This window comes from Tursiops truncatus, chromosome 18, assembly GCF_011762595.2.
Source record: "Tursiops truncatus isolate mTurTru1 chromosome 18, mTurTru1.mat.Y, whole genome shotgun sequence".
Classification (NCBI taxonomy): Eukaryota; Metazoa; Chordata; class Mammalia; order Artiodactyla; family Delphinidae; genus Tursiops; species Tursiops truncatus.
Window position 1 is genome coordinate 32,452,772 of NC_047051.1, and position 26,437 is coordinate 32,479,208.

Consider the following 26,437-nt stretch of genomic DNA (forward strand, 5'->3'; position numbering starts at 1 on the left):
TTGCAAAGGAGCAGACAAAGCCAGAAATGAAATCTGTGACCATCTCCTCTCAGCAGAACAAACTGGGCCCACAGTTATCCGGAACCCTGGCATTTTTCTTAAAAGTCCCTAAATATCATTGCAACTTTGTGTAAAATAATAGAGAGCTAGGCATTGTACTGAATTCCCTGCCCCTTACCTGCAAAAACTTATACTTGAAACTTGTCTGAAGTTTATCAACATGATTTAAAAGAATTCCACTTGAATATTTATTTATTAATAAATAACTCCACTTTGTAAATGCATCAATTACTTTCTTTTTTCTTACTACAACATCATGAGGTTTAAGGACCTGATGCAGGCTCTAACCTTCAACAACAGTTTAAGAGGATAAAGTCCATTTTATTTATCATTAATCTTTGGGAAATGAATGATAAATTAGTCTTTCAAAGTCCTTAGTGCAACACTTTGTGGGAGGAAGGCAAATAATAAAATTTGGTGAATTGAATGAGTTTTCTAATTGATACAGCCACTCATCACAAGTCACCATCCTGTATTCAAACACCTTCACCTCGCCATCATCATGACTAAAAACCTCTACTAGCAGAGGTGAATTCAAATAGAGTACTGCTCATAATCAAGAACAAGTATTTGACTGCCTTTTAAAGATAAAAAATAATAATAATCATTTAAGAAAATACAAATATTTCACAAATGTAGCCTTGAGAGAGTTAGGGTTGGGCTCAGGGTTAGGATTAGGGACTCCATACACTGATGGCTTCCAAGTCCCTACCACCAGCTCAGCTTCACATCTGCACTCCAAAATGTAAACCAGTCTATAAATATATTTCCAACTTAATGAACATTTTTCAAGACTAAGAAAGCATTCCAGTATTTTCAAAGCCAATATTATCATCTTCTCTACAAACTTCGATTTTTGAATACTGCTGTTCCATCTAAAATATAGCGCATATATCATGACTCCTTTGCTCTTAAACCTTTAGTGGCTTCATTATAAAAGCCACACTCATTAACCTAATATCTAAGTATCCCCTGATATCTGGTCCCATACCATCATTTTCCTTTATTCAATAAATATCTAATAGCATGACTATTATGTGTTTCTCAGAGTAGCAGGGACTAGGGGTACAGAGTTTAAGAGAGTATGATCACTGTGTTTAGTAAGCATAGTGTCTGGTGGCAAAGTCAAAGCAAACTAACCACCCAAAATCTATGAAAATTACCAGCAATAAAGAGAGAAAGACTGGAGGCATGTGCATCATTCCTGGAGGAATGATGCTCGATCTCAGGTTTAAAGAACTTGAGTCATTAGCTGAGAAGTGTAGCTTGCATTTCAAATAGAGTGACTAGCACAGGGTGTACATGAATGACAAGCCATCCCCTGTAAGGGGCACAAAAGGAGGTATGAGAACAAACTGCACAGGATGAAGCTGGAGGTAGACAGGAGTGAAACTGTTGAAAGGAATTTCACAATAAACCAAGAAGCTTTTTCTTTTTTGTAAAACCTAAAAACTGTAGAGAGCTATTAGAGTATTTATCATAAGAAAACAACATAATCAAATTTGCACTTTGGAAAACCCAACCAGCAGCAGTGTGGACATGGACTGAAAGATAAATACTAGAGGCATAGAAATGAGTGTAGAGCTACTGAAGTTATCCAAGCAAGAACCGAAGCCCTTCCTAAATGAAGGTAGAAAATAGGGTAACGGAAAGAAAAGAAAAAAATATGTATTTTATATATATATATATATAAAAACACAATCCAAAATATTAGTGTCTGACTGAACAAAGGAAATGAGTGAGGGGAATATATCTAAGATCACGACATTGTTCTGTTGCTTTGCAAGCCAGCAACAAAGAACTATAATTTGAGGGAATGACATACTTATCGGCAAAAACGATGAATTTGGTTTTGAAGGTATTAAGCTTCAGATACTTATGGGAAATTCAAAATAAATTTATATATGCCTCCACGACTTCCTTGGTGACGGAGTGGTTAAGAATCCGCCTGCGAATGCAGGGGCATGGGTTCAAGCCCTGGTCCAGGAAGATCCCACATGCCACAGAGCAACTAAGCCCGTGTGCCACAACTACTGAGCCTGCACAATAGAGCTTACATGCCACAACTACTGAGCCCACGTGCCACAACTACTGAAGTCCACGTGCCTAGAGCTTGTGCTCCGCGACAAGAGAAGCCACTGCAATGAGAAGGCTGTGCACTGCAACGAAGAGCAGCCCCCACTCTCCGCAACCAGAGAAAGCCCGCGCACAGCAACAAAGACCCAATGCAGCCAAAAATAAAAATAAAAAAATAAATTTATTAAAAAGAAAAAATTTATATATGCCTCCTCCTTGGCCATCTCACCTTGTTGCCTCACACTAATACATCAGGGCTCACATTAGCTCTTACTTCCTTGGGTAAGTCTTCCCTGGCCACACAAGATCTATAGGCTTACAAACCACATAGGGTTTTCCTACCACAACAATTATCACACTGTAATACAAAATTATCAAAATGTAGTATCACACACCTCAATAATACCCACCAACCTGGAAGCTCACTAATAGTGAGAACCTTTTCTATTTTATTCATCACCTTTCCAAAGCTTTATACTTATAATTAAACTCAATAAATATTCGTTGAGTGAAGTCATGAGACTGTTTCTGTCACAGCTTCCTTTATATGTTGTATAACCACGTCAATATCATATATACCTTTAGGTCCTCAATCTCCCAGCCTCAAAAATCTTTGAGAGGTCATTTTCTCTACTCTCCTTTACACAACTGCTCAGCCAATGTTTACTGCTACTTAGCAAGAAATAAAAAACTAAATTCTTAGGAGATTAAGAATGAAGAAGTCTTTTTCACAATATCAATATGTACACTATCCTATCTTATAGGCCTTACAATAAGATGCAAAAGGAAAAAGAATTATTTATAGGAATAAAAATAAAACTATAAAAACAACCAGTCATAATTAGTACACTCAAAGAAAATTTATTAAAATTAACTTGACCATACTGAGATTATCTGTATTACTTACCAAAGAGATAAATTTCTACATCTTCCCCTATAAAACGATCAGACGAAATATAAAGTGTGCTTTAGCATTTTTATATCTATAGTCAAATCACAGTAGCCTTGGGGATAAAATGAATCTCCATTAAAGACGTACTTTATAAAAACTGATATGATAGCCTTCTTCTCCAAAAGAGTTAGCAGAGCAGTATTATGCTTACAAAATTACATGCAAAAATGTCAAGAAACACAGTTAAGGTTGAAGCTCTGCTTAATTTCATTCCCTAGGGTAAATGTATTAGTGCATCTGTACAAGAAGGTGGATAACTCAATATACTCTATGTACTTTCTGACATTTCTGGTCTTCATTTTTCAAATTTATGCACTAAAATAAAGAATGCGTCTAGCAACCATGATAGCTTCCTGCCTAAAGCAAAGTATTTACATGTGTCCTTATAAAGCTATCAGAAAAAAATTCTTGCTGACACATACAAAATGATGTGGCAATAGAAATCTTCTATGGAGCAAAAAATATTTTCTGAATATACCTAACACATATAACTGCTGACTAAAAGGAGACAACTAACCTTGAACAAGTTCTTTCTTCTATTTACATGAAAAGCATACAATTTTAAAACAATGTCTTAAGAAAGATATCAAGTTTAACACCAGTCATATATGAATACTGTATACATAAAAATGATTATAAAAGCAAATGTAGGGGAGACCTTCAAGATGGCAGAGGAGTAAGACTTGGAGATCACCTTCCTCCCCCCAAATACATCAGAAATACATCTACATGTGGAACAACTTCTAGAAAACACCTACTGAATGCTGTCAGAAGACCTCAGACATCCCAAAGGCAAGAAACTCCCCAGGTACCTGGGTAGGGCAAAAGAAAAAACAGAGGCAAAAGAATAGGGACAGTACCTGCACCTCTGGGAGGGAGGTGTGAAGGAGGAAAAGTTCTCACACACTGCGAAGCCCCTTCACTGGTGGAGACGGGGAGTGGCGTGGGGAAAGCTTCGGAGCCACGGAGGAGAGCGCAGCAACAGGGATGCAGAGGGCGAAGTGGAGAGACTCCCGCACAGAGGATCGGTACCGACCAGCACTCACCAGCCCGAAAGGCTTGTCTGCTCATACTCCCGCACAGAGGATCGGTACCGACCAGCACTCACCAGCCCGAAAGGCTTGTCTGCTCATACTCCCGCACAGAGGATCGGTACCGACCAGCACTCACCAGCCCGAAAGGCTTGTCTGCTCATACTCCCGCACAGAGGATCGGTACCGACCAGCACTCACCAGCCCGAAAGGCTTGTCTGCTCAAACTCCCGCACAGAGGATCGGTACCGACCAGCACTCACCAGCCCGAAAGGCTTGTCTGCTCATACTCCCGCACAGAGGATCGGTACCGACCAGCACTCACCAGCCCGAAAGGCTTGTCTGCTCAAACTCCCGCACAGAGGATCGGTACCGACCAGCACTCACCAGCCCGAAAGGCTTGTCTGCTCATCCACCGGGGCAGGTAGGGGCTGGGAGCTGAGGCTCAGGCTTCGGAGGTCAGATCCCAGGGAGAGGACGGGTTGGCTGTGTGAACACAGCCTGAAGGGGGCTAGGGGGCCACAGTGAGCCAGGAAGGAGTCCAGGAAAAAGTCTGGACCTGCCTAAGAGGCAAGACATTGTTTCTGGGTGCATGAGGAGAGGGGATTCAGAGCACCACCTAAACAAGCTCCAGAGATAGGCACAAGCCACGGCTATCAGCACGAACACCAGAGACAAGCATGAAACGCTAAGGCTGCTACTGCAGCCACCAAGAAGCCTGTGTGCACGCACAGGTCACTATCCACACCTCCCCTCCCGGGAGTCTGTGCAGCCCACCACTGCCAGGGTCCCATGATCCAGGGACAACTTCCCCGGGAGAACACACGGCTCGCCTCAAGCCGTTGCAACATCCCCAGCCCTCTGCAGCTGCAGGCTCTGCCCGCATTCCGTACCCCTCCCTCCTCCCGGCCTGAGTGAGCGAGAGCCCACGAATCAGCTGCTACTTTAACCTTTCCTGTCTGAGCGAAGAACTGACGCCAGAGGGTGACCTACACGCAGAGGCGGAGCTAATCCAAAACTGAACCCCAGGAGCTGTGCAAACAACGAACAGAAAGGGAAATTTCTCCCAGCAGCCTCAGGAGCAGCAGATTATATCTTCACAATCAACTTGATGTAGGCTGCATCTGTGGAATACCTGAATAGACAACGAATCATCCCAAAATTGAGGCAGTGAACTTTGGGAGCAAATGTAGACTTGGGGTTTGCTTTCTGCATCTAATTTGTTCCTGGTTTTACATTTATATTAGTTTAGTATTTAGAGTTTATTATCATTGGTAGATTTGTTTATTGATTTGGTTTCACTCTTCCTCCTTTTTTTTCTTTTTTTAATATATAGATATATATTTTTTTTTTCATTTTTCTCTTATTTTTAGTGTGTATGTGTATGCTTCTTTGTGGGATTTTGTCTGTATAGCTTTGCTTTTACCATTTCTACTAGAGTTCTGTCTGTCCATTTTTTTTTTTTAAGTATAGCTTTTAGCGCTTGTTATCATTGGTGGATTTGTTTTTTGGTTTGGTTACTCTCTTCTTTCTTTCTTCTTTCTATTACTTTTTAACTTTTTTTATTTTTAATCATTTTTTTTAAATTATTTGATTTGATTTGATTTGATTTTTCTCTATTTTTCTCCCTTTGCTTCTGAGCCGTGTGGATGACAGGGTCTTGGTGCTCCAGCCAGGTGTCAGGCCTGCGCCTCTAAGATGGGAAAGCCGAGTTCAGGACATCGGTCCACCAGAGAACTCCCGTCTCCATGTAATATCAAACAGCGAAAGCTCTCCTGGAGATCTCCATCTGAACGTTAAAACCCAGGTCCAGTCAACAACCAGCAAGCTACAGTACTGGACACCCTATGCCAAACAACTAGCAAGACAGGAACACAACCCCACTCATTAGCAGAGAAGCTGCCTAAAATCATAATAAGGTCACAGACACCCCAAAACACACCACCAGAGGCAGTCCTGCAAGACAGAAAGACAAGATCCAGCCTCATCCACCAGAAAACAGGCAGTAGTCCCCTCCACCAGGAAGCCTACAAAACCCACTGAAACAACCTTAGCCACTGGGGGCAGGAACCAAAAACAACGGGAACTACGAACCTGCAGCCTGCGAAAAGGAGACCCCAAACACGGTAAATTAAGCAAAATAAGAAGACAGAGAACACACAGCAGATGAAGGAGCAAGGTAAAAATCCATCAGGCCATACAAATGAAGAGGAAATAGGCACTCTACCTGAAAAAGAATTCAGAGTAATGACAGTAAAGATAATCCAAAATCTTGGAAATAGAATGGAGAAAATACAAGAAATGTTTAACAAGGACCAAGAAGAACTAAAGAGCAAACAAACAATGATGAACAACTCAATAAATGAAATTAAAAATTCTCTAGAAGGAAGCAATAGCAGAATAACTGAGGCAGAAGAACGCAGAAGTGACCTGGAATACGAAATAGTGGAAATAACTACTGAAGAACAGAAAGAAGAAAAAAGAATGAAGAGAATTGAGGACAACCTCAGAGACCTCTGGGACAACATTAAATGGACCAATGTTCGAATTATACGGGTCCAAGAAGAAGAAAAGAAAAAGAAAGGGTCTGAGAAAATATTTGAAGAGAGTATAGTTGAAAATTTCACTAATAGGGGAAAGGAAATAGTCCAGGAAGCACAGAGAGTCCCATACAGGATAAATCCAAGGAGAAACATGCCAAGACACATACTAAACTATCAACTATTAAATACAAACAACAAATATTAAAAGCAGCAAGGGAAAAACAACAAATAACACACAAGGGAATGCCCATAAGGTTAATAGCTGATCTCTCAACAGAAACTCTGCAAGCCAGAAGGGAGTGGCAGGACACATTTAAAGTGATGAAAGGGAAAAACCTAAAACCAAGATTACTCTACACAGCAAAGATCTGAATCAGATTTGATGCAGAAATTAAAACCTTTATAGATAAGCAAAGGCTAAGAGAATTCAGCACCACCAAACCAGCTTCACAACAAATGCTAAAGGAACTTCTCTAGGCAGGAAACACAAGAGAAGGAAAAGACCTACAATAACAAACACAATTCAATTAATAAAATGGTAATAGGAACATGCATATCGATAATTACCTTAAATGTAAATGGATTAAATGCTCCAACCAAAACACAGACTGGCTGAATGGATACAAAACAAGACCCGTATAGATGCTGTCTAAAAGAGACCCACTTCAGACCTAGGGACACATAAAGACTGAAAGTGAGGGGATAGAAAAGATACTCCATGCAACTGGAAATCAAAAGAAAGCTGGAGTACCAATTTTCATATCAGACAAACGGACTTTAAAATAAAGACTATTATAAGAGACAAAGAAGGACATTACATAATGATCAAGGGATCAATCCGAGAAGAAGATATAACAATTGTAAATATTTATGCACCCAACATGAGAGCACCTCAATACATAAGGAAAATGCTAACAGCCATAAAAGGAGAAATGGACAGCAACACACTCATAGTAGGGAAGTTGAAAATTTCCCCACTTTCACCAATGGATAGATCATCCAAAATGAAACTAAATAATGAAACACAAGCTTTATATGATACATTAAACAAGATGGACTTAATTGATATTTATAGGACATTCCATCCAAAAACAACACAATGCACATTCTTCTCAAGTGCTCATGGAACATTTTCCAGGATAGATCATACCCTGGGTCACAAATCAAGCCTTGGTAAATTTAAGAAAATTGAAACCGCATCAAACATCTTTTCCGATCACAACACTATGAGACTACATATCAATTACAGGAAAAAATCTGTAAAAAATACAAACACATGGAGGCTAAACAATACACTCCTTAATAATAAACAAGAGATCACTGAAGAAATCAGAAAGGAAATCAAAAATACCTAGAAACAAAGGAAAATGAAAACACGCCAACCCAATACCTGTAGGATGCAGCAAAAGCAGTTCTGAGAGGAAAGTTTATAGCAATACAATTCTACCTCAAGAAACAAGAAATATCTCAAATAAACAACCTAAACTTACCCCTAAAGCAATTAGAAAAAGAAGAACAAAAAACCCTCAAAGTTAGCAGAAGGAAAGAAAACATAAGGATCAGATCAGAAATAAACGAAAAAGAAATGAAAGAAACAATAGAAAAGATCAATAAAACTAAAAGCTGGTTCCTTAAGAAGATAAACGAAATTGATAAACCATTAGCCAGACTCATCAAGAAAAAAAGGGATAAGACTCAAATCAATAGAATTAGAAAGAAAAAAGGAGAAGTAACAACTCACAATGCAGAAATACAAAGGATCATGAGAGATTACTACAAGCAGCTATATGCTGATAAAATGGACAACCTGGAAGAAATGGACAAATTCTTAGAAAAGTATAACATTCCGAGACTGAACCAGGAAGAAATAGAAAATACAAACACACCAGTCACAAGCACTGAAATTGAGACTGTGATAAAAAATCCTCCAACAAACAATAGCCCACAACCAGAGGGCTTCACAGGTGAATTCTATCAAGCATTTAGAGAGTTAACACCTATCCTTCTAAAACTCCTCCAAAATATAGCAGAGGGAGGAACACTCTCAAACTCATTCTACTAGGCCACCATCACCCTGACACCAAAACCAGACAAAGATGTCACAAAGAAAGAAAACTACAGGCCAGTATCACTGATGAACATAGATGTAAAAATCCTCAACAAAATACTAGCAAACAGAATTCAACAGGATGTTAAAAGGATCATACACCATGATCAAGTGGCGTTTATCCCAGGAATGCAAGAATTCTTCAATATATGCAAATCAATCAATGTGATAAACCATATTAACAAACTGAAGGAGGAAAACCATATGATCATCGCAACAGATACAGCTAAAGCTTTTGACAAAATTCAACACCGATTTATGATAAAAACTCTCCGGAAAGTAGGCACAGAGGGAACCTACCTCAACATAATAAACACCATATATGACAAACCCACCACAAGTAGCATACTCAATTGTGAAAAACTGAAAGCATTTCCACTAAGATCAGGAACAAGACAAGGATGTTCACTCTTGCCACTCTTATTTAACATAGTTTTGGAAGTCCTAGCCACAGCAAGCAGAGAAGAAAAAGAAATAAAAGGAATACAAATTGGAAAAGAAGAAGTAAAACTGTCACTGTTTCAGATGACATGATACTATACATAGAGAATCCTAAAGATGCCACCAGAAAACTACTAGAACTAATCAATGAATTTGGTAAGGTTGCAGGATACAAAATTAATGCACAAAATCTCTGGCATTCCTATACACCTACAACGAAAAATCAGTTAGTGAAATTAAGGAAACAATCCCATTTACCACTGCAACAAAAAGAATAAAATACCTAGGAATAAACCTACCTAAGGAGACAAAAGACCTCTATGCAGAAAACTATAAGACACTGATGAAAGAAATTAAAGATGATACAAACAGATGGAGAGATATACCACGTTCTTGGATTGGAAGAAGCAACATTGTCAAAATGATGATACTACCAACAAAAAATTTCACAATTTATATGGAAACACAAAAGTCCCCGAATAGCCAAAGCAATCTTGAGAAAGAAAAACGGAGCTGGAGGAATCAGGCTCCCTGACTTCAGACTATACTCAAAGCTACAGTAATCAAGACAGTATGGTACTGGCAGAAAAACAGAAATATAGATCAATGGAACAGGATAGAAAGCCCAGACATAAACTCCCGTCCATATGGTCACCTTATTTTTGATAAAGGAGGCAAGAATATACAATGGAGAAAAGACAGCCTCTTCAATAAGTGGTGCTGGGAAAACTGGACAGCTACATGTAAAAGAATGAAATTAGAACACTCCCTAACACCATACACAAAAATAAACTCAAAATTGATTCAAGACCTAAATGTAAGGCCAAACACTATAAAACTCTTAGAGGAAAACATAGGCAGAACACTCTATGACAGAAATCACAGCAAGATCCTTTTTGATGCACCTCCTACAGAAATGGAAATACAAACAAAAATAAACAAATGGGACCTAATGCAACTTAAAAGCTTTTGCACAGCAAAGGAAACCATAAACAAGACAAAAAGACAACCCTCAGAATGGGAGAAAATATTTGCAAATGAAGCAACTGGCAAAGGATAAATTTCCAAAATATACAAACAGCTCATGGAGCTCAATATCAAAAAAATGAACAACCCAATCCAAAAATGGTCAGAAGACCTAAATAGACATTTCTCCAAAAAAGATATATAGATTGCCAACAAACACGTGAAAGAATGCTCAACATCACTAATCATTAGAGAAATGCAAATCAAAACTACAATGAGGTATCACCTCACACTGGTCAGAATGGCCATCATCAGAAAATCTACAAACAATAAATGCTGGAGGTGGTGTGGAGAAAAGGGAACTCTGTTGCACTGTTGGTGGAAATGTAAATTGATACAGCCACTATGGTGAACAGTATGGAGATTCCTAAAACACTAAAAATAGAACTACCATATGACCCAGCAATCCCACTCCTGGGCATATACCCTGAGAAAACCATAATTCAAAAAGAGTCATGTACCAGAGTGTTCACTGCAGCTCTATTTACAATAGCCAGGACATGGAAGCAACCTAAGTGTCCATCGACAGATGAATGGATAAAGAAGATGTGGCACATATATACGGTGGAATATTACTCATCCATAAAAAGAAACGAAATTGAGTTATTTGTAGTGAGGTGGATGAACCTATATTCTGTCATACAGAGTGAAGTCAGAAAGAGAAAAACAAATACCATATGCTAACACATATATATGGAATCTAAAAAAAAATAATAATGGTCATGAAGAACCTAGGGGCAAGATGGGAATAAAGACACAGACTTACTAGAGAATGGACTTGAGGACATGGGGAGGGGGAAGTGTAAGCTGGGATGAAGTGAGAGATTGGCATGGACTTACATATACTACCAAATGTAAAATAGATAGCTAGTGGGAAGCCGCCGCATAGCACAGGGAGATCAGCTCGGTGCTTTGTGACCACCTAGAGGGGTGGGATAGGGAGGGTGGGAGGGAGACACAAGAGGCAGGATATATGGGGATATATGTATATGTATAGCTGATTCACTTTGTTATAAAGCAGAAACTAACAAACCATTGTAAAGCAATTATACTCCATAAAGATGTTTTAAAAAAAAGGAAATTTAAACTATCTGGGATGCATTCAAATCAAACAGTTGAAAGTTTGCTACTACTTTCCCACGATGAATTGAAGTATTTACTGAGCTTGGAATACAGAGTCAGTGGGGTGAAAGGTCACCATACAACACAAACATTTATCAACTGGAACACTTATGACACTTAATTTAAAGGATCTAATAATTTGTTTCCCCCTGTAAACTAAGTTGCTTCGCAGCAATGGTGATATATCCACAGCTGTAATCCAAGCCTACAGCCAAAGGCCTGGGAGATAATATCCTCTCACTAAGTATTTGATGAAACTTAGGACTTCTTAGACAGGATACTTACAAAGTTTTTCATAAGTTACAAATAACTTATGAAAGTGTCTACCATTTGCAAGTTATGTTTTATCTTAAAAGTCTATAAAAAATGTACAATTCTCTCAAGATTCATTTAGGGCCTGACACATCAAAAATGTAGACTCTCTGGAATAGTGCCTAACTCAGTGTAAATGTTCCTTTTGTATGTGTTCATTGAGGTGGTGGTAGCAGTAATTACCATGATTCTTTGAATGTGAGGAACCAGCCCTAAGAATTCAAATCAGAATGACTACTTAAAATGTAAAGAATCCAACAACAACAAAAAATAATAAAATTTAAAAGTAAAATTTTAAAAACAGAGAAAAAGTCCAATAGATACCCATTAAGTAGAGATAAAAGCACAAAACAGTACCTTAAAGAAAAGTGGGGAATGGCTAGATGGTCAGCAATACTATTGGCCAGAAACAAATGAAACTGCTGACATTCAATACTTTTTATCTATGAAAATGATAATTTTATGTGGTTCCTCTTAGTCTAATGAAGTAACTTTAATCAAAACAGAAAGCAAGTTAAACTTTTTCTCTTAAAATTTTTAGACATAATTTCAATCTTAAGGGCCTGAATTTATATGATGTCTTGAGAAATACTCCAATCTTAAAATGCTGACTCTATACATTGTCAATCATTTATTCATTCAACTCATTCAAAGAATATGTTTTAGTTCTCAGTCCAGGAATTGTTCTAGGTGCCAGGATAGTGAATAAAGCAAACACAAATCCCTCATAAAGTTTATTCCAGAGGGAGAAATAAACAAGACATTCGCATATACACACACAGATACCTAAATTGTGCAACGTATCAGATGGTGATAAATATAACAGTAGAAAAACAAGAAAAGAAGCACAGGGAGGGTCAGAGTTGGGAGTGGGGAGTTTAAATGTTTAAATATAATGGTCCAGGAAGTCCTCCTCAGAGAATGGCATTTGTGCAAATCCCTGAAGGAGGTAAAGAAGGAAGTGAGAAGAAGGCACAGAGTCCATGAGGCAGAAGCAGAGCTGCAGGAGCCCCCATATAGTCTTGCAAAGTTAGTCAAATTACTTACTTTCTTGTTAAGTTCTGATGCTTTCTCTTCAAACTCTTCTAGTTTCACCTGATACATGCAAATATCTAAAATTGCAATGACAAAATTTTTATTAAATTCATTGTTACTTTAAAAGTTTAAAAAGAAAAAAAACAGAAAATTAGAAATAGTGTCAGTAATAAAATCAACAAAATGGTGAAACATATAATGTTGGAATGGAGGATTTTCTAAGCATGATACCAAGGTCACAAAATATAAGGAGAAAGATAAACCAAATTACAATTCTAACCTTGTATTAGGCAAAAGGAGGAGGGAGTTCAACTGTAACATACAATACTAAAAGGTTGCTATCCTCAATTCATAAATATTTTGAAAAAAGAGGAGAAGAGGATAGTCAATACCAACTAGGAAAATGTGCAATAGTAATGAGCAGAAAATTAGGAATAAAAAAATTAAAAATTGCTAAATCATAAGAACAGATACTTGATTTTCCCTAGTAATATGAAAATATAAAAAGTTTTAATGAGAAATAAGCAAAGATTAAATGATCCCTAATGTCAAGTATTGGAGATAGCACAGGGAACCCTACTCTCCTAAAAACAGTGGAAGTATAATTAAGGAACTTTGCTGATGAGAAATGATGCAATATGTACTAAAACTTAAAATTAATATTTTCTTTCACCCAGTAATGTATTTCTAGGACTTCGCCTTTAAGCAAGAATATTCATTAAAATATTATGTTAGCAAAAAACTGCAAATAACTTAAATGTCCACCAATAATAGATTGACTAATAAGCTCTGATATGTATCCACATGATGGGATACTTGGCAAGAGAAGTAATTCATATTATGAATGAATTCATTATGGATGTCTCATGAATGTACTGTATCCCTTCTTTCTTTTTTTAATGAAAGTAATAATGAAAATGGTTTAAGAAAATATACCACAGAACAAGTTAGAAGAAGCAAAAGTCAACCAAATCATTGCATCCAAAACTCAGCCCCACTTCCTAAATGCTTCCTCTTACAGCTCTGGTGGTTAGCTTCCTAACTCTAAATAAAGTGTGTACACCATTATTTGCTGATTTAACTATTTAGGACATTATAGATAATTTCCTACTATGAAATAAGAAAACACTGTTTCCCATCTAATCCCAATTTTTGATAATTTTACTTTCATTTGGCTGGCTCTGTAGCACTAAATTAATACTTAATCCTCTGATTCCTGTTGCACAGACAGCATCTCTTGAATCCCTCTTTTAATATATGGAGTTATCTGTGCCCTATACTTTCCAATATCTGTCTCCCCTACTGTCCTCTCTCACCTAAGCGTGTAAATACAGGGACACTCTCTTCTGTACTTAAGTCTTTTGCATTGTGTCTATAAGTTTATTCTAAACATTTACAATAAATAAACACAATGGACTTATTATAACTATGTAACATGTTTCACTTATATAGCCAAGAAGTATTCAAAGATTATATAGTATTTCCTTCTCAAGAATTCAATGTCAAAACCTCTCACCTACTCAAGAAAAAATATTCCTAATGTCCAGGTAGAAAAAGTTTTCTCTTCAGACACTATTCAGAATCATTCCACATTTTAGTTTGCTACATATTTAGAGCATATTTTTCTTCATTTCTATGTCCCTCCCACCCCCAAGAACTCCTAATTTCTTCTCTCCTGCAGAGAGAAACAAGTATTCACTTTATCAGTCTCACTAGTATTATGTACTCCTTTCTCATTCTATACATTCCACACTTCTTCCTGAACTCAAATATTATATGAAGAAAAAACAACTTCATGCAAATAACAGATATTCCTTTTTAATGCTAAACCAAGATTTGACATACGGTAACTTCTTAAACATTAGTTACAATGTGGAATCGGGTATGATGTCAATGACCATTTTGTAGTGTTACTTTTAAATCATTTAGACACATCAAGCCCTGGTCATTTGGGAAAGAGTGGTTTGCAGAGTCATGCAGATCCTCCAAATGGTGACACATCTCATCATACAATATCAAAATAAACAGATAGGGTAATACCACCACTGATCTCATCAGAAAAAAATTTAGGACCGCAAAGCTGCCAAGATGATGGTAGCAAGTATAAGTTTTCCAAAACTCAAATATTTACCTGAATATTCCAATTTTATCATTGGTAACATATTCTATCATTTTCATTGAAGTTACAGACACATTTTATTTCATTTTTAGGAAAGTGTGTGCCAAACACTCACATCTGAGTAGCCACAATTTGTATGACGATCCTTTTTTCAAAGTTAAAAAAAAAAAGCAGGCATTTCAGCTGGCAGCTCAGACGATTACACAAGTATTTCCAATTGGACTCTGGTTTGCAGCACAAGTGATTCACACACACAATATATTGAATATTGAATATATTCACACAGAATATTGAAATGATGTGTGTGCAAAGGTAGATATTTAATAAAATTAACTTTTTTTAGTTCTTTATCAAGGACATTCTTAAATAAAAAATGGCACTTTTTTGTTTCATTTCCTTTGTTTTACTGAGAATAAAGAATCCCATGGCTACTAATACTGTTTGGTGCCACTGCCTTGATTCACAACAAAGTACCAGCAGTTTTCCCAATATTGCTCTGAAAATACCAACAGAGTAAAAATGCCAAATAACTGTCTCAGTATTGTTATGAAAATAGTTTTGACTATTAGGACCTCCTGAAAAGGTATCCAGGACCCTCTGGAGTCTACAGCCCACACTGTGAGAAACAACACTCTAGCACTAACCCATGGGTAAGGGACATAAGGTATTTTCATTTAAATAACAGAGAAACACTCACCAACAAACTGACTTAAATCTAAGTCTAGTCTTTTTCGATATGTGAAGTCTGGATCCATCCCATCTCTATGCAGTACAATCTGGGATACACACTCATCAATTAATTTGAAGTACTGTTGCCTAGAACCAAGGAAAAGAATAAATGTACACTCTATTAGTGTAACTTTACATCAAAACATTTCAGTAGCTTGATTTCTACTTCAATAATATACAACTGTATAGTTTCAACAGTTGACATATAGATTTAACATGAGAGTGAGAGTAAATACAACTGCCACTTTCCTTCTAATGATTTTAACACATTACATTTTTTATGATCTTTTAGCTATAAATACAGTGTGCTTTAAAGATCATTTTCTTGCAAAAGTCAGAATCTTGACTTAATTAGTAGGCAGTAAGAAATAGAATATTAAAATGAAGTGATATGTACTTAAAAGCAGTCCTCAGCAGAGATCATCAACCTATCACTGTACCATACTGAAAGAGCTACCATTAATTCATTTTATTAATACAAACCAAAAGATATATTTTCTAAAAAATTATCTGGAAGGTTCTTAAAAACATACAGTTCACTGTTTTTAGAATGTTTGTGATACTGTGAATTATAAACAACATCAAATGAATGTTCCTTACTCAAAAGAAAGCTAGAAAACTTCAGTATATGTCCAAAATTTAAATTTAATTAAAATCCCCAAATAGCCTTCATGTGTTAGTACAATTAAGTTCAATCCACCTGTGTTAGTAATAAGCTAAAATACATCCCTTAAAACTCAAGCCAACAAACGTGAAAGAAATATCCAGAAGATTTTACAAACAAAACCAAACTACAGTGATAGAGACAGTGATAGAGAGGGTGGGTAATATTCTAATGAATACAGTCCTCCATCCGAACCACCACCTAGGACTATTTCTTCTCAATGACTTTTTGCACAGTTTTCCTCTCCAACCCCTTCTCACCACGTATGTGATGATGCCTCCAGCTACTTGAGACTTCCTTCCCTGTATACTATGACCTACTGCCCTGTACCTATTTACCTGGTACCTAATAAACCATCCATTATGCTGAATAAAATTCACTACAGCTTAACATTAGCAAATAAGACAATGTTCATTAATTGTCATAGAGTAAAAATATTCAAGACATAGTGTTCTTGGATACAAATTAAAGCAAGAAGGTATTATCAATGCTTTCCTCAATTTTCTCAACTTCTTTCAATGAAATAATCTCCCATTCCCTAATATTTTAGCTATAATAACCACATTTACACTTGAGGTACATAAATTGCACACACGTTTCTAGCTATCACATTTAAAAACTGAGATGACGCACTCTGTCCCTTTTTTACTCTTATTTAATGTTATCTTGATGTTGTTTTAATAAAAACATGGCTTAAATTAACACCAGCTATTGTGTATAATGTTTTTAAAAAACATAATGTCATTAAGTGTTTTCTCACTTCCACCACCCTAAATTATGAGCTCATTTATAATGTAGCTGAAAATTCATGCAAAAACTCTTTCAGTAAGGCAATACTAGTAAAGAACAATGTACGTCTGGAATTCAGAAATGTAAATCTAGAAAATAATCTCTATGAGTGATACTGGTAAGGTAGTGAATATGTCAAAGGAATATGTAAACAACCTAATTAAGGGATAAACATAAATGTCATTACTTCATTAATAAAAGTCATTTTTGTTGGAGAATATTTTGAAATCACCTTCACTTTCCCTGCAGTTTTTTTTTTTTTTTTTACCAAATATCAGAAATTATCTCCCATGCACATTCAACTAACATGCTATTCTGCACACAATAAGCCATTAGTAATTTGTTACAGAATTGAATTTGATCTTCTATCCACCTTCCAATTATCTTACTGCATTTGATTTTTCTTGGGGACCTTTGATGTACATTCTCCAATCGAGTTCCATTTCAGTAAAATTTCCTTTTGTTCCAGATGTGAAAGTAAGCAAAGATTTTAATTTTCCTATCCACTAATTCTTTTAAATGACAATATTTTGCATTCTACAATGAAAATTAACTTATAAAAAACTTCAAAACTTGTATTTATTAATGTTAATATTAATTTTAAATGTTCATCAGTTGAAAATGTTCAGATAACTGAATATTTCTGAAAGGTGAAATCTAGGTCCATTCGAGATAGTAAAACCGAAAAATGAAGGTAAAACTAAAAGAACAAGATTTATGAATCTTGGACTACACAGCAAAAAGAGTAAAATTTACTGTATGTTAATTAAAAGGATGAATATATAATAAAAATATTATGTAAGTGACCACAATTCTGACTCTATCTTGTAATAAATGTATACTCACTATAAGAATCAACAACAACAATAATAGTAATAAATAACTGAGAATTTTGGAACATAGGAAAGAATCGATGGGATCGTCTTCACTACGGCAGTCATGGGAAGAATTCTGCCTTCATAGCAACCATATCTGGAACAAAGACCAAGGGCCTCGGGCTTAAAGAGCCAAGAAAGAAGGCAACATAGACGAGTATCAAACTTAAAAGGTGCTACTCAAAAAATGACCAAACTAGATGAACTTCTATGCCTCACTAATGTCACTTTGGTAATGCTACAATGTAATATTTCTTTAGACTCTTGATTCCACTAAAGTGAAAGGCTCGCCTGAGTGTGCCCCACTACAGTTGTGCTTTTTAATCTGTTTTGAAGTTAGACACAACCACATGCTCCCTGGAACACAGATGAAGGGATTAAATAACCCCCCTTTGTAATGTGTAGACACATTCAACGCTTCAAAAGCAAACAGCAGTCTTAAATTCTTGGAAATTCAAGCGGCAAAAAATCAGAGGATGACAGGACCAACCATACAGGTATCAAGAAAAGGATGGGGCTACTTTAGAATAAATGGAAGTTCCAAGTTTATTTTTAGGTAAATCTTCAGGAGAGTATAGTATTACAATTAGTGGGGTACCTATGATACTTAAAAATATTATTAATCAAGTATTAGTATTTTTTATCTAGCACTTATAGAGTGGTTAAATATTTAAAGTGTCTTATTTTAATAAAATATGAGAAAGAAGCAAATGAAGTCTCAAAACAGGTTCCTGAACTCTATTTTAGAATATCACTGGGACTTCCCAATTCTACAAAGGAAAGAGGTAGGGTGGATGATCTGTGCTCATCTCGAAGAACCTAAAGTTTTACCACGTTTAGACTTTTATTCTATTCACTTGTTAGGTACATCAAAAACCTAAATTGCACCCTCTGACATCACCTAGAGGACACAGCCTGAATGAGACTGTCTAGCAACTCTTTCTACTTGAAATTAGAGTAAGAAAAGACATACTACCCATAGTATTTGAGAATAAATTTCAGCAAAATTACATTAAAGGTGACCAAAATGGTTTTATATTCAAAGATCTCAGCTTCCTTCATAAAACAGTAATAAAAGAGTTAAGAGGGTATAGAGGACATTTATTGAGCATACACCACATGCCAGATATTTGGCTAGGAGTCTCACTCATGTTACCATTTTAATCTTCATAACAGTCCAGCAGCTTACGTGTTACTATCCACATATAACTACAGATAAACATGGATAAACAATTATTTTCTTTAAACAATTTGTTATGCTCAAGATGTCTAGGATATAATCAAACTTGAGAAGTCATTTGTCTAGCTTTCTGATACATTAGCAACATTAAACACAACTGTATTATTAAGGAACTTGCTAGCTACTTAAACACTAATAAAAGTGATGTTTAGTATCTGCCATTCCTACTGCCTAGGGACTAACCAGAAAACATTATTCATCACCCAGTAAACTAGTAATTTGTTGCTAGTTTGCATTTTTATTCAGCTGAAAAGTTGTAACCAAGAATCTGCTGGAGCTTAGAAAGTAATAGTAATATCATTTTATACCATTTTACCATTTTCAGAGGAAACAGTGCATTCTATGAATCAATACTATGAAAGAAATACAAAACTTAAAAATATTTGCTTGCCCAAATCAAACATCAGGTGAATTTCACAATTAATAGAATTTTATTAGTGAAAGAAAATATTAGAATATAGCTTCCTCTTACCTTATAAAATAATCATTTCGAATCAGCAAAAGATGCTGCAGAATTGAAATGAAATATCCCTCTGCTCTTGTTTCCTTAACTGTGTTCCACACCATGTTGTGAAGATCATTCGCTTCAGTAAACTGATTAAGGAATATGTGGATTTATTTATCCTCTATACCGAACAACTGCAATAATGTGACACGGAATCTGCTCTGTAAGGCTTCGAAAGATTACTGTGTATCTTAACCTAAAATAGGCATCATATATACTCAGCATATAATAAAACACATGTAGTTAGGAATGAGAATAGAGGGAAAACTATGTGCAAGTGACAACCTGACCTGACACTTCCTGGCTTCTCCTCCACAATCATCTCCAACCAATATTCCTCTCTTGAGCCAAGATACTGCTGGCAGAAAGAGTAGTGGGCAGCTGGTTGTGAATGAAGTCTTTGGCTTCTGGGGGAGCCCTGACCAAGAGGGCTGGTGCCAGGCATTACCTACCATGGAGCAGCCCCAGTGGAAGACAGAAAGGTGGCAGATCTCTGGACAAGCACAGACATCTGCAGATGCACAGAATTAACAAAGGCCCGTATGAGGATACACCCAAGGTACAGGGTAGGAACTAACCAGCAGGCTAAGGGCACCTATTCCTAATGATGAAGGGACTAGGGGGAGGGGAGGTGCCAAACAAAAAGAACAGATTGTACATGTATACATAAGAGGCTTGTCTAAAAAGCATCCATTTGTAGATTGTAACATCCATTTGCATATGCATGTATTCACAAAAACGCACATAAACTAATAAAATAAAAAAGGTTTATACAAACATCCTTCTGATTCAATAAAGGTTTGATTTTATATCATTTATCTAGAAATGGCTTCAGAAGTTTAATATTTTATGGGGTGGGGGCTGTTTAAGGGTTAGCAGTAATTTTACATATTTGATTAGACTTCAGAACAAAAGGATATTCAAGTTCAGCTCTAACATCTTCGAGGCGATGGAAGAACTCAATCAAATCCTCTTCCTTATGCTCGTCAAAGACTTTAAGTTGGATATCCAGGCCATCATTCTTAATACGCTTTAAATTCTAGAGATATTAAATAGGAGTTATAAGGAACAGTTTTGTTTTTAACGATGCAAAAAATTAATGAAAAACATAAACAATAAACCAACCATTCAACTTGATTTACAGCATTCAAACACTTAAAGTGTTAAATAATACTCAAACCTTATCATCTATTTCAAAAATAGATTTTATACTCAAGCCTTTTTTCCCACAGATAAATTATTCTTAAAGGTAATTTATCTAAATTTCCCCCTACTCAAGTACTTCTCTAATTTAAATATTAATAAGGAGACTGCAGGGCACTTACTGGCAATATCTCTTTCAATCCACAACGCATAAATTCATTTCTGATGTGAAGCCTGAAGTCCAAATCATCAGGAGATGTAACAAGGGCATTGATAAGCTGCATACATGCTACCTACAATAAATTACACAGCAAGACTTAGACTTGGATTCTGACATTAAAGGAGTAATAGAACTGAAACATCAAGGCTGTGTTCCAAGTATTATCAAATATCTTCCTTCACAGGTGAGTCTATTAAAACGATAATTTGTATGTAAAATATTTTAGTCAATTATAAATTAGACAAGAAATATAGTTTCAGGGGAATTTTTAATTCACTCCAACCAAAAGTTAAGTTCTTCTCCAAAAATATCATACCATACACATAAGACATAAACTGAACACACACTAGTTGAAAAACTATAAATATCCTTAGATAGATCCTATCCTAAAATAGGATAATAAAATAATTTCTCATTCATCAAGAGAAACCCAAAGACTTTAAGTCAATGAGAGTTAGCAAAGGCCTGAAACTAGTTAATGGGGTTATTATAACCAAAAATTATATTATGAACATTGCACAGCTAATTACCAGAAGTTAACTTATCAGGCAATGGTTCCTACACTTTGACAAAAATTCAGCTTACTGTGTGTTACGCTTATTAAGAAGACATAAAGAAATAACATAGCTAACTAAATGCTTTAGTTTATAACTTAAATGATGAAAATTAAAAATCGCTGTATTTTCCCATTCATATTTAACACTCCAAATTTCAACCTGGATCTCCTTTTTTTTTTAATCCCTGGCTGAATTATATCTTTCATTATCCAAAATCTATATAATGGAAGCAAAAGAGGTTGCTTCTAGAGAAGCAAAGAATTCTTTGCTGTTGTTGATGATGTTATTTTTCTAAGTCCACATTCTACCAAAATCTAACAAGAAAGACCAGCTTACTGATCAATGTGTTTAACCTCATGCTGTTCCCTAAATTGTCCTTTTTCCATCCCTTAAGGCAAGGTTTATATGAATTTAAAATGCCAGTTTGGGATTAAGACACCAACAGGGGTCTCAGTTCCTGCTGGTTGAAATATATTATAATTGTTCTATTTGATATCTAAACACTAAAATCTGGCCAGCATGCCTCTACTGTCAAAACTTGAAAGAGAGGGAAAAGGAAAACATATTTAAAAGAAAAAAAGAAAAAACTTAAAAACAGCGTCTACCTTTCCAGTACACGTTCACTCAGCTGTAACCAGTTCATGTCAGAAAGTCAAGTTTAAAATGCTTTCTTTCCACTTCCTTGCCAGTCATTACCCAATACCCACAAATGTTTTTTTCAGCATTTTAAAAGATCTCAAACAGCATACAAATATTTAAATTAGCATACTAATTTAATTTCTCTACGTTCAGAGAAATTAAATTAGTATTAGCCACCAGGTTTCCAGGAAAAGATGCAAATTATAGACAACTCAAAGAAAGAAGCAAAAATAAACAACATAAAAATTAGCAGCAAATATCACCTAAATGGAAAGTTGATATGTGTAGAATAATATTAGCATGAAATTGAGGAGAAAGAAGGGAAAAGAATCATCCAAATTATTCCCAGGAAACGTTTTAAAAGGCAATTTTTCATAAAAAGAAAACTAGGAACTGACTTAAGCCGAAAGAATGAATTTAATTCTTTAAGATCCCTTCCCAACTGTAACAGTAATTTGCCACTATCATGACCTACAACCACTCTTTGATTAATTTATATCATGTAAACATATGTCTACATACAGTAAAATGTATTGATTTACATCCTTACAGATAAAAAATTCTATAATCAAGATAAAGACCAAAAAGTTCCTTCTAGGTTTCTAATACATATATTGAGACATTTAGACCTTTTTTATCACATGATTTCACACTGGTATAGCATACCAGCATAAGTGGGAGCCAATCTGGCATCTATCCCATATAACTCAATTCCTAGAGACAGTAGAAAAGGCTCAGGAACTAAAAAGGTAAAATAGGACATGTTGCCTCCCCTAGTGAAGATAAGCAGGTTCAGTAACACAAATACACTATGTACTGTAAGAGATGTGTTCAGTATATGATGAGAATGTGGAGACAGTAAATAAAAACAAGGAAAGCTGAGGAACAGTACTGACTCTTAAGGATTAATAGGGAGACAGCCAGATGAAAAGGAGGACCAAGATGTTTAAAGCAGAGCAGTTTACATGTTCAAAGATCTGGGCTCTTTTGCTGAGTTACAAGGAATTCAGATTTCCTGAGCAGTTTGTAAGGCGGAAAGTGGGAGAACAGGGGAAGGACCCAATAAAGATGAAGCCAGACAGAGGAGGCACAGCTTCATGTGCCGAATCAGAACTTTCTGACTCAGCTGGAAATAGGGGAAATCATAAAGGATTTTATGCAGGAGCGGCGATAATAGAGGTAATAGATTCAAGTTAAGAAGTTATCATACAGGTAGCTTCGTTGAGCGATGAGGAGGTCTTGAACAACATTTGAAAAACATTTGATGGCTGGGTGAACATGTGGTTGAGGCAAAAGAAAAGAATTTACAAGTCCTCCCACCTTTGTTGTTCAACTAGATAGGAGGTGGGACCATTAACGGAGACATAAAATGCAAGGAAAGAAACAAATTTCACAGGAGAATAGGATAAATCCTGCTTCTAAAATTCTGAGATTGAAATGTACATTAGGAATCATACATTCATTTAAGAAATTAGTGAATGCTGGAATATTAACAGAAGCTCAAGAAAATAATGAAATTGTGATATTCATCATAAAGAATTAATCACCATGTTCTGTTTGATTTTCCCAAAATGTAGCATATATGATCTCCATTAATTTGCACTAATTATGCCATACTAACAGTTTCAACAGCAGGCAAAAGCCACCTTCCTCTGGAACTGATGAGGGTAAGAAAACAAGAGTTTCTGCCCTCCTGGGAGCATCCTAACTTATCTGAAGGTTCTATCTTTGGGCACCAGACCTTCTCTGTTTACTAGCTCATGCATTTCATTCCTTCCAAGCCTGTCAATGATGTCTACTAAGCACTTCTTGGTGCTAGGGATGCAGCTATGAAATGAAAAAGACAGAAATCACTACTATAGAAAGAGAGGAGGCAAGACTGAATCCACAGTTTGAATTGCCTGGGCAAAAAATCAGCATAAACAGAGGAAAAAATCAGCATAAACAGAGGAAACAGGCTTGGGAAGAAAGATCAGGACTTAAGTTTTGGAGATGTTAAGTTGGAAATATTGTCTATTATTGATCCTCATCGAAAAAACTAGAAAAGGAAATTGGATATAGGAGACTCCAGTTGGAGAAAGAGATTACCATAGCATTTGTATGTAAAAACCAAGACCTTAGATGGAATCACCGAGAGAGTAGTAAAGAGAGAGAGAAGAGGAGGTACAAGAACTGGTTGGGACATTTCAATTGTAGGTTTTGATTTGAAGGTTGAGGAATGAGTTAAAGAAAAGTAAAAAGCTGTCAACGTGGTAGAAGATAAATGAAGAGATTGTGGTGTCCTGGAAGAATGGGAGAAAAGTGTGTCAATAGGGAGAGTGATCAACTGTGTCAAATGCTCTAATAGGTCAAATAAGATAATTACCACTGCATCTGGCAAATTGGTGACTTGACGAGAAGTTTCTACAAAGGGACAGAACTGCTGCTGCACATGGAAAACATTTTCTTCTCACATGTACCATATGCAACCAGTAAATGAAAGCATACAATTAAAATTGGCTCTAAAATATTCTCCTTGCTCCAAATGTACCTTTATACTTTAGAAATACTGCTCATTAACCTTTGGTTTAAACAAGGCTTATAAGTTCGACACATCTTTAGGTGTTAGATATGTACTCAGTTCTAATGATATGGAAAGTAAATGCTGTAACCTCATTTGTTACTCTTGCCCCAATTATCAAAAAGGAGCCTTACATGAGAAAAGGTATTTTTAACATAACTTCTAGCTATAAAGATGTGTCTGCACACAGAGGCACACACATATCCAGCTAGAATTCGGAACAGTTGAGGATTTCCTCAAGAACAGCAACAGACAGAAAATGTCCTACAAAAGCTGAGACCAGCAAACCCCACATAGCCAAGGATTAGGAAAATAAGCAGACAAAACAGTAATTACAAATAGTGGGACAAACGTCAGCAATGTTGTAAACTAGAGGGGTAAAGACATATAACAGGGGACAAAGTAGATAAACTGTAAGCAAAAATCTCAAAGATATTCAATATGAGGGATAGAGCTTGCCAAAGGCAATCTTAAGAACAAGGCAAATGATCAAAGGAAAATCTTTAGAAGTAGAAAGAGGTTAAACAGCAAGACAAAGACACATGCTGGAATTGACATCACTTAATCAGCAAAGCAGCTTTCTGCCCTTGAAAATGAAGTGAGAAGGTTTCTTCACATGTGAATATGCATCACCTAAAGTTCCTCTAGCACACAATTTAATTTACTGCTGTCTATCACTATGTGCAACACAAACAGGAGAAAAAATAAACACTTTATGCATCTTTAACCTTTGGTTTCCAACCATTTTCAGACAAACAAGTTTAAGTACAAAATGCCAGGTATACTAACAGCAGTGATGCTTGAGCCTCGAACACAGGCCTGTCCAGGTTTTGCAAAGACCACCAACACAGATGCTTTCTCCACGATTATGTGGAAGGAATTGAAAAGGTATCCAACAAACAGCAAAAGCAAACATTCTTTAGAAAGTTCACACTTGGTCAACATATTCATCCTGAATATAACATGTTTTCACATGTAAAATGATGGCTATACTACACTGAAAACATATCAGCTTCCAAAGCTAAATTCAGACTGGAAACAAGCACCAGTAAAGTACTTAAATAAAAATCCTATCAGAATCTGTGAATACTTACTATCTGGGCCTGGAAGACACAGGTCAGACCGCTATTCATCTTCTCTACCCCATAGCAGAAATCATCTGTCTCTCTTTGCACAATCAAATTCTACATTATCAAGTTAAAATGAGTAAATGATGCTTATAGAGAAATATCTTGCCTCCAGTGCAACTAAAGAAACTCCAAAGAATTTTAAAATCTCATGTGTTAATTCAGAATATAAACTAAAATAGACTACTACATTATGTAGACAAACACAGAAAGAGTGAAGTATATCAGCATATGTAAAGTCCTATAATTTTACTTATATTTCCAATTAAATATTCGGTAAATGAACACAGTAAGAGGACAAGTCAGAGCTTGAGGTAACTGCATATATCTCATACAGATGCAGAGAAATAAACTGAAGGATTCAAGAGGCCCTAATTTATATGAACAGGAACAGTTGGATTCAAGACAGAACTTGGATTTTTAAAGGTTTATTCAGACACTCCCCGAGACATCATGAATTTCTTCTGTGTTCTCCCATTTTGTTGAAACTCCTAGTATCGCAATTTTCATATGAAACATTAGCCAGCTATAAATTCCTGAGTATAAGCTTCTTAAGGACTTAAGC

General features: G+C 36.1%; 1 protein-coding gene across 1 annotated transcript in view; it reads right to left on the reverse strand.

The window, feature by feature from the left end:
- Positions 1-26,437, reverse strand: part of DIAPH3 (diaphanous related formin 3) — a 539,529-nt gene that overhangs the window by 331,035 nt on the left and 182,057 nt on the right. The window contains exons 10-14 of the mRNA XM_073795265.1: positions 20,952-21,058; positions 20,547-20,665; positions 19,594-19,710; positions 15,522-15,640; positions 12,718-12,782 (exon numbers count right to left, since the gene is read on the reverse strand). Coding sequence (XP_073651366.1) covers positions 12,718-12,782; positions 15,522-15,640; positions 19,594-19,710; positions 20,547-20,665; positions 20,952-21,058 — 527 coding nt within the window. The remainder of the gene's footprint in view (positions 1-12,717; positions 12,783-15,521; positions 15,641-19,593; positions 19,711-20,546; positions 20,666-20,951; positions 21,059-26,437) is intronic.